Raw genomic sequence first — 13,055 nt, 5'->3', positions numbered from 1 at the left:
CATTCAATACAGTTAATTAGATATATAATCAAATCAAATAACATGGTTTCAGTCAAAGACATATGCGGTCAGAACTTCTAAGTTCTAACCCAATCAGATCTTATTTAGTCATTAACTATCAAACAACCTGTAAGCCTAAATTAAATTTACCATCAATGAAACATAGTACATGAAAGGTTATTACTTAGCAATAATTTATATAAAAATGCGCAATAATTGATAAAAGAAGAAATATTTTTATTAAACAACTAACCCACACATATTTTAATGTATTTATATGTCTAGACTTTTGTCTTAAACTCTATTTATACTCTTGACCTATTGATCAAGGAACATCTTACCAATGCTCTTGATATCAATATGCGAAAAAAAGAAATTCAAGCTTTGTCTACTTACACAATATCATTAAATGAACAAACAAACATAAATGTCGAAGATGATGGAGCTGAAATCCGTTATATGCAAGGAAACAAGAAAAAATAAATCATCAAAGAAAATCAACAATCTTAAATGGAGAAGTAGGTTGTATAAGAGATTTTGATTTTGATTAATAAAAGTAATTCATATGTCTCAAATAAGTGAAATATATCAACAAATAAATTGTGACAAAACAAAAAACACACAAAAAACAAAAAAGTTAATGGGTATTGGGTGCTTTAATAACAAGCCCATATTTTCGAAAGCCCCAATTCCCGAAGCCCTAATAAAAGTTATTGTAAACCTGTGGCCCAATTTCAAACCCTAAATCGCTGAACGATTTGATCGGACGGTCAACAACCGCCTCCATAGCATTACAAAGCCGATAAAGGCTAATTCATCTGCTGCTCATTGCACCTCAGATACCTCTCGATCTGCTTCCATCTCTCTCAATTTCAAGGTATGGATGTCTGAATTATCTCCGCGATTCTAATTTTCTGATGATTTTTGTACTAATCATCTTATATATCTACGTATGTATTACTGATTTTTCCTGGATGGAGGCACCGCTGTCTACATCTATATCCGCTTACCCCATTCACATGGGATTCTGGGATTCGGTGTTGTATGTGTTACTGTTTATTTTGTGGAGAATGAATTTTATCTAGTATATGGTTTGTATGCTTGTAGATGACGATTTTTTGTTTACTTTACATCTATCTTTTACGTACATCTTTTCTATTCTTAACTTCGCAGATCCAGCGAAACTAGTAGTTTTAGATTCGGATCTGATGGTTGATGTTATGTTAAAAGTATAGCCTTTTACTCTCTTTATTGTATCAGCTAAACAGAAAATTGAAGTTTTATTATATTTTTGTGTCTAATTTTCAAGATGCTGTCAAGCATACACTAATAGATCTAGACAACTAGTGCTCCCAAGATCTTCTTAATTCGACCTTATTCTGCATTTTTGATTGATCTGAATATGTATTAAAGCAGCACTTCATATGTTTTAGGCTAATCTAACTGTTTTTTTGGTTGATTTTGTTATTTTTCTTTGTAGGCAATAGCTTGCATCATGATTTATCTATTTTCGATTTTATTTTTATTTTGATGGTATATTATACATACCATATAGATTGTATTTCGTCTACTGTATTTTATATGCTTTGTTTGTTTTATTCTTAGTGTTTTTCCTTGTATGGTTTTATCATTGTTTTAAGATGAGAAAGAGATCTTGATCTTGTTAGCATGATAGCCTTACCTCTACATGTATGGTGAAAGAAATGGTCTCCTAAAACATACGAATAATCAAGGCTGGAATCTCAAAAAGGCTTGTTTGCCAAATCCCAATTTTGGGTTTGGTAAGAAACACTAATGAGCTCAGAGAATTGGCATAGTTTTTTTGCCATAGGCCTGTGGTATTGGAGCATTTCTTTTCATCATTACATAATGTGGTTAAAGCCATATGCAGCTAGTCAATCATCTCTTTTTAATCCACTATTTCAACTTATACATGACTATTTTTGTTTCACTCCACATATTTGTCAAAAACTCCAAACACTTATCCTGATATTACAGTTTTTTAGTATTTGTTTTCTTTTTCTGTTTCATTTAAATTTTCATTCTTAACTTGAGTTTGTCACTTGATACTTTCTTTCATGTATTCTATGTTAAACTTGATAGGAACATATGTCTTTTAACTTTTTGTTTATGCTTTTTTGTGTGATTCTTTGGATATAAACTTTATAAGTTTTGCAGATATTTAACAAAATCATGTCTCATCGTAAGTTTGAGCATCCAAGACATGGTTCTTTGGGATTTCTTCCCAGGAAAAGGGCTGCTCGTCACAGAGGAAAAGGTTTATTTATTTAAGTTTAATTTCCTGTTTTTAAAGGCCAAATCTTAATAATTCTTTTGGTTTTGTATTGTTTTTAAACCTATTATTGTTGGATTCTAATATATTGGTTATGCAGTGAAGGCATTCCCCAAAGACAATCCTGCACAACCTTGTAAACTTACTGCTTTTCTTGGGTACAAAGCTGGAATGACACATATTGTTAGAGATGTTGAAAAGCCTGGATCAAGTGAGTTTCTTACTTTTTTTACCAATAAAAGTTTTTTTTTGGCCCTTTAGTATAGCTGAATTTTCAAAATTTTGTCATAAAAAGTTTTCTTTTGCAGCTGTAGTCTTTATTTGAGGTTCTTGTAATGTTTTTGATCAATGATCCAATTAAAAAGACTATTCCTAGTTACTAATTATAACTGTTTTTTGAGCATTGGTCTTAAAAAGTTGACTCTTTCAAATCTTGTCCTCAAGTTTGTTTTCTTGCTGATTTGGTCCCTAAAAGATTTTCTTCCAATTTTGAATGATGATATATCTCTTTTAGTCCCTGAACAAAGCTGATTCTCGCAATTTTAGTCCAAAAAATGTACTGTGTTTACCTGAAACATGTTCACGAACAAACACCAAAAACCCAATTATCTAACCAAAGTTTCATGAGAAGTTTTTCGGACTAAAACTGAATAATCACCTTAACTTGGGGACTATAATTGTAATTAAACTTATTTACGAACCTAATACTTCTCTATTACTTTATGTTAAATAAATTTTCATTCATTTCATCTCAGAACTCCACAAAAAAGAGACATGTGAGGCAGTGACAATCATCGAAACACCCCCAATGGTGGTTGTTGGGGTGGTGGGGTATGTCAAGACCCCACGTGGGCTCCGCACCTTGAACACAGTGTGGGCCCAACATCTGAGTGAAGACATCAAGAGAAGATTCTACAAAAACTGGTGCAAATCAAAAAAGAAAGCTTTCACAAACTACTCAAAGAAATACGAAACCGAAACAGGAAAGAAAGACATTCACTCACAGCTAGAGAAAATGAAAAAGTACTGCAATGTCATCCGTGTTCTCGCCCACACACAAGTAAAAACCCTAATCATTAAACCCTATAACCACATTACAAAAATCCTTAATCTTTTAAAAATATCTAATCAAATATTGATTGTGAGTTTCAGATTCGTAAGATGAAAGGTCTGAAACAGAAAAAGGCTCACCTAATGGAAGTCCAAGTCAATGGTGGTGACGTGGCACAAAAAGTTGACTTTGCATACGGTTTTTTCGAGAAACAAATTCCAATCGATGCTGTGTTTCAAAAAGATGAAATGATTGATATTATTGGCGTGACAAAAGGGAAAGGGTATGAAGGCGTTGTGACCCGTTGGGGCGTGACCCGTTTACCCAGGAAGACCCACCGTGGGCTCCGTAAGGTTGCGTGTATCGGAGCGTGGCACCCTGCTAGGGTTTCCTTCACTGTTGCAAGAGCTGGACAGAATGGGTATCATCACAGAACTGAAATGAATAAGAAGATTTATAAACTTGGGAAAGCTGGACAGGAATCGCACTCTGCAATCACTGAATACGACAGGTTTTTTTCATTTTTATATTTTTTATCAGGGGTAAAATAGTAATTTTCTTGTTGAAATTATGTGTTGTTTTTTGATTGTAGGACTGAGAAGGAGATAACGCCGATGGGTGGGTTTCCGCATTATGGGGTGGTGAAGGATGATTTTTTGATGATAAAGGGATGTTGTGTGGGGCCCAAGAAGAGGGTGGTGACGTTAAGACAGTCTTTGTTGAAACAGACATCGAGGCTTGCTATGGAGGAAATTAAGCTTAAGTTTGTTGACACGTCATCCAAGTTTGGGCATGGACGTTTTCAGACTCTTGATGAGAAGGCCAAGTTCTATGGAAGACTCAAAGCCTAGAAAGATTTTTTTATTTTATTTTATTGTTGTTATTTTTAAGAAGTTTGAGATGAAAGGTTGTTGCGAATCTGGGATATGGATATTTTATTAGGTTGGGATTTTGAGAGTTTTGTTTTGAGATCTTATGATATGTTTGTTTTGGGCTACCATTCCAACGTCCTAAAATAAGTTCTATCTTTTTACTTATTTTTTTATTAAAATTGATTTTAATAAATAAATAAATAGTAAGACTGTAAGACATTACATATTCAGATAATTTCGATAAATATCGAGGACCTATTGATGCGTGGAAATGATTCAAAACGTGTTTTCAAAAAGGGAAAATGACTCTTGAGGGTAATTAACTTTTGCGTTTGTACTCATTTGGTCCCTTTTCTTTTTTTTGTATTCAATATACCATCGAACTTGTTGTTGGTGTTTACCATAGCCCTTTTGACCGACTTTTGACCTGTGATAGCCGGTCAAAGGGTTATGGTGAACACAGACAACAAGTTCGATGGTATATTGAGTACAAAAAAAAAGGAAAGGGATCAAATGAGAACAAACGCAACAGTTGGTTACCCTCCTGATTCATTTCTCTTTACTCATTTACAACAAATCTCATATCATCTCCTACTGATATTAATGACTTTTATGAGATTTATTCTTGCTTCTCTTCAAAACATAACCTACGAAAGGACATTATTCATACATGTATAACTTTGTAATGCACTTGAATATTTATTAGGAGAATCTTGACTAAGCGAGCGCATTTCATGACTACATTTACATATCCAATCAAATGATTTATCATATCATGGATTCTAAACAAGTCTACAAACGAGTGGAATCACAAGTGCTATGATTTTTGAGTTTATTTAGTTTTAAGATCGAACTCATGGGATAAGATACAATATCAATATGTACAATATTATGCTGTATTGTACATATTGATGTTGTATCTTATCCCATGAGTTCGATCTTAAAGCTAAGTAAACTCAAAAATCATAGCACTTATGATTCCACTCGTTTGTAGACTTGTCTAGAATTCATGATACGATAAATCATTTGATTGAAATGTAAATGTAGTCATGAAATGCGCCTGCTTAGTCAAGATTCCCCTAATAAATATTCAAGTGCATTACAAAGTTATACATGTATGAATAATGTCCTTTTGTAGGTTATGTTTTGAAGAGAAGCAAGAATGAATCTCATAAAAGTTATTAATATCAGTAGGAGATGATGTGGGATTTGTTGTAAATGAGTAAAGAGAAAATGAATCAGAAGGGTAACCAACTGTTGCGTTTGTTCTCATTTGGTCCCTTTTCTTTTTTTTTGTATTCAATATACCATCGAACTTGTTGTTGGTGTTTACCATAGCCCTTTGACCGGCTATCACAGGTCAAAAGCCGGTCAAAAGGGCTATGGTAAACACCGACAACAAGTTCGATGGTATATTGAATACAAAAAAAAGAAAAGGGACCAAATGAGAACAAACGCAACAGTTAATTACCCTCAAGAGTCATTTTCCCTTTCAAAAACTAGCAGCACTTTTGTCTCCAGGGTTTGTCGTTTTTTGTGGATGGGTACAAAATCTTTCTGATACTAAAACAATTGGTCATATTTTATAGGGTAAATTATGTAACATTACTAACAAGCTTCATGATGGCTTGCTAGTTCTAAAATGTTTCTTTTTTATTTAATTTAATGTTATAACTTTTTATTTTTAGTTTAAAATTAAAAGAAAAAACAGTATGGCCCTAGTTTATACCCCCACCCCAACAGATCAGATGAACACGATACCTCCATTGCCACTTTTCCAATTCCACCATTCTTCCTCAATCATATACATAATACCTTTTACCACCTTAAAACCCACCACCTTATACCACCTTAAAATCCACTGCCAGCTTCCTACCTCCTTTGTTGGGTTACACCAGCAACGGAACACCCTTGTTGGCTGCATCCCTATTTATTGTCACAACAGACAACCAACATCCACTTTAAACCTTACCTTCAAAATCGAAAAACCCACCTCCGTCGGAACCACCTTCGTACAACCTGCACCATTTGAACATCATTAGTTCATTGCCTCCAAATAACATCTATCACCTGCCTTAAACCACCCTCAAAGCCAACCATCTATATCCCTCCAGTTTCTGAACTTTATCTTTACCAAAACCGCCTAGAACAACAAACAAATCAGCCCCTGAAAACCATCTTAAACACCGCTTAAAATGTGATCACCTTTCCGTCTCCGTTTTCGATAGAGAAGATTTGGGTTCGATCTGAACCAACTTCTCTGATCTGAATCTCCATAATCTTCGATTTATAAGTTTAGGGTTTAGTTTGGTTTCATTTGCAGGTTCAGGGTTCATTTTTTGAGGTATGATCGTGGTGGTGGTTGAAGGAGGTGCTGGTGGTATGTGAGACAGAGTGAGAGAGATGACCGATTAAATTCAAAGAAGAAGAAGAAAGGAAATTTGGGAAAGGATAAATTGCAGTTTAATTCTCTCTTTTCGATCTTTTGATTTGCTACAAATCGAGAACAATAAAAACGAGAGGCGACTTAGGATTGAGTGAAGATATGAGATGGTGGTGGTGATTGTGGTGTTGTTGATGATTCCACCGACGATGGTGGTGCTGTTGATGATTCCATGTATAGTTCCTTCTTGAGTTCTAGGGTTTGATAGAGGCGATTGGAGGAGGATGAAGATCAATTGGTCCGATTTTGGTTTATCGCTTTAGGGTGATGGTGAAGGTGGGGGTGATGGGGCTTCGCCGGCGTCGGGAGTGGCTGAGAATGGGGGGACAAAGGTAGATGAATACCTAGGAGGGAGAAACGGGGAGGGGTTGGTTCATGTATGTATATTTATTGTTTTTTCTTTTTTTTAATCTAAAAATAATAAACAAATAAAAAGAAAATTAAGAAAGAAATAAATAAGGGCAAAATGGTCTAGGGGGACGAAACGTGTAAGTTTTAAATGAACGAGGGACCGTCCAAGTTAATTTTTGAAAATAAGGACTCAACACGCTTTCTGGCATGTTCACGAAGAATGAATGATGTAATTTTATATCAAATAAAAAATGTTGAAAATAAATAAGTAGAATTGCATACGTGTATTATTAATTGTTGTCATTGAAATAAGTTTTAATTGAAAATGAATAAATATAAAAAATATCACTTATATTTCATTATGTGTTAATAAAAAGTTCGGAATATAACCAGAAAAATATGTTATTAATTAGTGTTATTGTAATAAGTAAGAACCACTTTAAGAGGTTGGACGCCAAAAAATTGCAAATAACGTACCGATTTTATTTAGTTACAAATGTTAACTATTTTATTGCCCAAATACCCATAATCAGAACTTTTAGCAAATTATTTTTGCTCTGATCATCTTGAGATCTATTGACAATTCCCATAAATAGATGTTGAAGACGATAAGTTATACCTTGAAGGGCCTGTACAAGGATAACATTATATCAAAATTTGATGAAGAAAAGACGTTAAGCAACGAATAATGGTGGTAGAGATAACCAATTTTGAAAGATAAAAATATACATTTTGAATTGTTTGACATAGAGGAATCCTTAGCAAAAATGTTTTATTCCAGTCTGTTAACCAACTAACTATTTCGGCATCATTGATATTGTGCTGGAAATTTACATATAAATCAGGTGTCGTTACACAATACATCTGATGGGTCAAGATTTTGTAATAGTATTACCAGCAAATATCAAGTATACTGTTTTTTTTTTTTAATTTTTTTTCCCTCTTGATGTAGTATATATTTGAATAGCTAATGAAATGTATATAGAAAGAAAATTATACACATGAAATATGTTTCTTCTTTAGTTGACCGACTATAAACAAATGGTCAAATCACTCTTTGTTTGTTTGATGTAAATATCAAAATATATATCGACATATACCAACAAATGAAAAAATATAATAATAGATGTTACTATGATGTTTTATGATTGAAATATATTTTATTGTGATAAATTATGTACTTTTATATTTCACAAAAATTATTTCATCAAAACTTAGTGCTATATAATTTAGTAATAATATTTACCAATTAAAATTAAAGTCGGTCAAAGTTAAATGGTAACTATTCTATGAATATCATTATCTTTTCAATTTGTTTTTTTTCCTCATATTTAAATATTTTTAGTGTAAATTTGATCATTTTTAAAAATCTTTATCCATTAATATATAAATATTTTTCGAAATAGTAAAATATTATATTCTTTCAAAATGATAATCCAAAATAACTTATATGTATATTGTTTTATAATTATCATAACTTGTATTGAAAAATATTTAATTTAACCTAACTAATAACGTTAGTTTAGTGTTTAGATTAATAAACTATATCACAACAATGGAAAAAAAATTTAAATGTACAAATGAAAAATTCATAACATTACAGTACATTATTTTTTCCTGATAAACAAAGGTTGTGAATATATTCTTTTATAGGTAGAGTGACATAAAAGAAAACGTCAATTTATCTTTTTTTTATATAGTTATTTTTTATCCATTGTTATGGTATAAGTATATTTTTCCTTTTATTTATTTGCTTACAATTATTTCGTATATTTCAAAAAAATTCGATCTAACCTGTAAATGTCATTTAGTTTTTTTATGTTAATTAGTATATATTTTTTTATAGAATATGATATGAATTGTAGTAGTATAATATGTTAGATAATAAACACTATTATTATACCAAACCAATATATACAGTTAAATGTTTAGAAACTTTGAAAAGAGTTTTATTAAAAAGAAAACAAATTTCACTTATCGTTGTTTTTAACTTGGACATATAATTAAAAGATTAAATAACATAATCATATATACAACCAATAGAAACATGCAAAGTATCTAATATGTGCTAATTATAGAATCCAAGAATATTAGTGCTTGAAATTTTAAATTTACTTTAGAGAATATTAAGATACTTTGATTCATAGAATGCTTGCTGCATGCTTTAATATCTTACATACTTATAAAGCTTGCATTTTCCCTTGATTGTCATGTATTTGAAACCCTCCACAATAATTTGCTAAAACTTCATGCATTTGAAACCCTTAAACCTTTTCACCTTCTTAATAATTAATCACACATAATCAATGGTAATTCATATGAGATAATAATTTGCTAAAACCTCATGCATTTGTATGGTACTAAAACATGTTTGAGTTTTTGGGTTTTAAACTTTAGTAAATGGGTAATCTGTTTGATACGTTAGATTTGAAGCTATCTTATTCGAATTACCCAAAACAAGAGATAAATTAATAATATATGCTCATGCATGTTTTGTACAAGCCCCAATCAAAATACAATATATCATGATCATACAATTAAATGTCTTTTATTCCATTTTTGGCTTTATAACAAAAGTTTGTTTACGTGGCAAAGAAAGAAAACTTGAAGATGAATATTTAGGTTGGAAGTTTATATAAGATTTGTTTTAAATATATAATATAGATGTAAATACACAAATGTGTGTCAAATACAGTTCATCACAATATTTAATGTTATAAACTACAGTATAACTCAAAGTGGTTTTCCAAATATAATGTTTATATTATAATATAATATATTAGAAGAATACTATATAGTAGACGAATCCCACATGTTGTGCAAAAATTTAGTTGCATAGATAATATATTATAATTATATTTCATTTAAAATATGTTAGGGTCATTTGGTTATTACATTGTTGTATTAGGCACTATAGTCTCATATATTTTGAACGACTCTTACAAAAATGATGTCTGTAATTTGAATATAACGTAATATCTTATGATGTTTATTGAATGATATTATCTTCGATTGAACACTTTTTAATTGGAATCAAATTTATTATAGTTAAAAATTTTGGCTTCGTTTTTACTTTTCATTAGTTCTAGAATATGATTTTTTATATTAACTTAAAATATGTCAATATCTTAAAATAGATTGAGAATGAGATTTTTTATATTTACTTAAAATACGGCACCATTTTCTATTCAATAGTAAAACTAACAAAAGTCGTTAAATATGTATTTTTATGAGGTTCAACATAAATAGACGACCACATATGAGAATTCATATCTAATCAATCATCAACTAATTACATTAGATACTAATGTGTACATAAAAATTACATTTAAAATTTTAAACTAATAGTAAAAAATTTTCATTATTTATTATGATAAAAAATCTGTAAATCAAAAAAATATACATGCTATTTAATCGCATACAAGTTTTATGTATGACTTATTCACAATACATTAAACCATATATAACTATATTAAACTACATAATTATCCCACTGCACAACGCGCGGACATTCGCCTAGTATGATAATAAAAACCTGCAATAAATATATAATCAAATTGTTTGGTAGATTGTAAAAAATAATAAACTATTGTAAAAAATAATGAACCATTGTATACTCACCTTAAAAATAAAAGAACATTAGTTTAGCACGAAGAAGCAGCTGCAAAAACTCACGGGCTAAAGGTTGTGATTACCGAATCGACAACATCAAGTTTCTAGGCACGAGAAGACGATTCGTTTTTCCATGTGCATTTGAATGTTCAGATACACAATCGATCCGATTGGATGGTTGTTTGGCGCGTGTCGTTCCCTTACTTTCTTACGTCCGAAGAAATCAGATCACAAGATTTTTGGGCCATTATTATATATACTATAGACATATTTGGACTATTTTATGCCTTTAAAATTTTGATGCCCTGGGCTTAAGCCCAAGTCGCCCATGTATTGGGCAGACCCTGAATGTTTGCTGCATCTCTTCTAGAACACAAAAGAAAAAGAAACCATTAGAATCTCACATGGAAGTTTAATGTTCTGTTCAAAAAATGAGATTAAGATTAATAGCAGTTGTATTCTTCAAGGAAACAATTGTCATCAACATCATCTTCTAAATATTCAAGTTCTTCTTCTGTCTTGTTATTGATCCAAGATTTGTTTTTAGGTTTGGAATATTTATCTCTGCAGGAGTGAAAAGGTAGGGTTTAGGAGGTAAAATTCTGAGCTTTCTTTGAATAGCATCTCATTGACCTATTGATTACATGCAAGTATGGGAGAAAAAGTAGAGGATCGATTGCCAAGAAGGTGTTGCTTCTTTGACAGAGCTGGAGTGCCATGATATCAAAATGTAGATAACCTGTACTGAAGCAAAACTCGATTTGAAGTCAACTTGATATTTATATAGATTTGAAAGGTAATTCCAAGGTGAAATTGATTTAAAATAACTTAGAAAATCAGAAAACCAAACCTTGTCCTACAGATATCGTAGACAGTTTCAAGTTTAATTCGATTTCAAATAATCAGAAGTGGAACTTACCAAGGCGGACGCAGGCGGAGGGCGATGGTGGAGATGGGTGTCGCTGAAAGCATGTCGAGTCCAGGAAAAAACCGTTGATACCGTGTTGATTCGTCACCAACGTTCTACTTAGGTCTCACGGGTTCCTCTTGAAAAGCTGTCGATGTCGCGTCTTTCCCGATTTAGGTTTGGACCTCTATAGCCCGTATTTGATCTCCACATGTTGTGACCTCTTCTAAATCGATTGAAGTAATCCTAGAAGAAATTGGGAAATATCAGTCAAACTTGATTTCTTGCTCAAAAGAGAAAAAGACAGAGAAATAACCGAGTTAGAGTACCGAAATCGCCGGTGTTGTAGACCTCATCGTCGGAAACACCGATTTCGTCGCCGGTAATGGCGATGAAGTCCGTGGGATTACATATTCAATGGCAATGGGGTCCATGGGATTACATATTCAAAGTACTGAAGAGAGCATGACACGAATGAAGCAGATGCGGTGGAAACACTTATACACTGGCAGTGGGTATCATAACACGTGGAAACCAGTATCTCAAATGTATAGAAACCATCAAACAAAAAAAAATCCGCTAATGTCAGTGAAGAACTGTTCATAAGGGGGTTTACATTTACTATATTATCTAATTAAATAACCTTTATAATAAAGTGATATTAAAATAAAAAAATGATTATAACAATAGGAATAACAACTAATATTATATATTATATAACGATAATATAGGAAAAAAATACGGTACACCATTTTTAATTTAGTTATATTTTATAAAACGTCTATAACAAATAAGGTTTATGATATCAGTTTAGCTTTATAAAGAATAATATAAGTGTTACAAATATTAAAAATAAAATATTTAAATAATATAAATATAACTGATTAGACTTTTTAATGTGTTTTTTTTATCTAAATCTTGAGAAACAATGTTTCTATCATAAGATCATCCACAATATGTCGCATGTTTTCAGATAGCTTTTGGTGTCATCCACCCAAAAGATTTTACAGATATCCCACTATATAAAAGCTTTTCACATGGTTTTTTTTATGGTTCCATAATAACAATTATACAAGTATATATAATAGATAAATAAATAAAATAAAACTAATACGTGAAAAGGCTCTAACTATAGAACTTGTAATCAACAAGATCCATGAGAAAAATCCTCCAATAGTTTTTTTAAAAAGCTTTGAAAAAAGTTTTTTAAAAATTCTAAAAAAACTCATTATGAATGCTTTAAATTATGTAACAATATAATTTTAAATTACAAATAAGTGAGACATACTAGTGAATGGTGATCTTTGATAAATTTAATAGATCTGTGGCAGGAATTGATCACTTAAATGAGATATACACTTTCTAATATTCATTATAAAATAACAATATAATAAAAAAAGTTTTTATAAAATTATTTTTATTTATAAGTTTTATATGAATCATCCCACTACAAAACCTTTAAAAAAGAGGTAAGTTCACACCTGTTTTGCAAAATGAAAAAAAAAATGCTTACTGATAAACAAACC

The 13,055-nt window shown here is 31.3% G+C and overlaps 1 protein-coding gene across 1 annotated transcript; it reads left to right on the top strand.

The window, feature by feature from the left end:
- The first annotated feature begins 760 nt into the window (after positions 1-760).
- Positions 761-4,344, top strand: LOC145061284 (large ribosomal subunit protein uL3y). The gene is made up of 6 exons (XM_079008717.1): positions 761-877; positions 2,179-2,278; positions 2,394-2,504; positions 3,049-3,353; positions 3,446-3,855; positions 3,937-4,344. The coding sequence occupies exons 2-6, from the start codon at positions 2,194-2,196 to the stop codon at positions 4,193-4,195; spliced, it is 1,170 nt and encodes a 389-aa protein (XP_078864843.1). The 5' UTR covers positions 761-877; positions 2,179-2,193; the 3' UTR covers positions 4,196-4,344.
- The last annotated feature ends 8,711 nt before the right edge of the window (positions 4,345-13,055 follow it).

This window comes from Lactuca serriola, chromosome 7, assembly GCF_051521515.1.
Source record: "Lactuca serriola cultivar US96UC23 chromosome 7, Lser_US96UC23_V15, whole genome shotgun sequence".
In the NCBI taxonomy this organism is placed as follows: Eukaryota; Viridiplantae; Streptophyta; class Magnoliopsida; order Asterales; family Asteraceae; genus Lactuca; species Lactuca serriola.
This window is presented reverse-complemented; position numbering and strand designations above follow the sequence as displayed.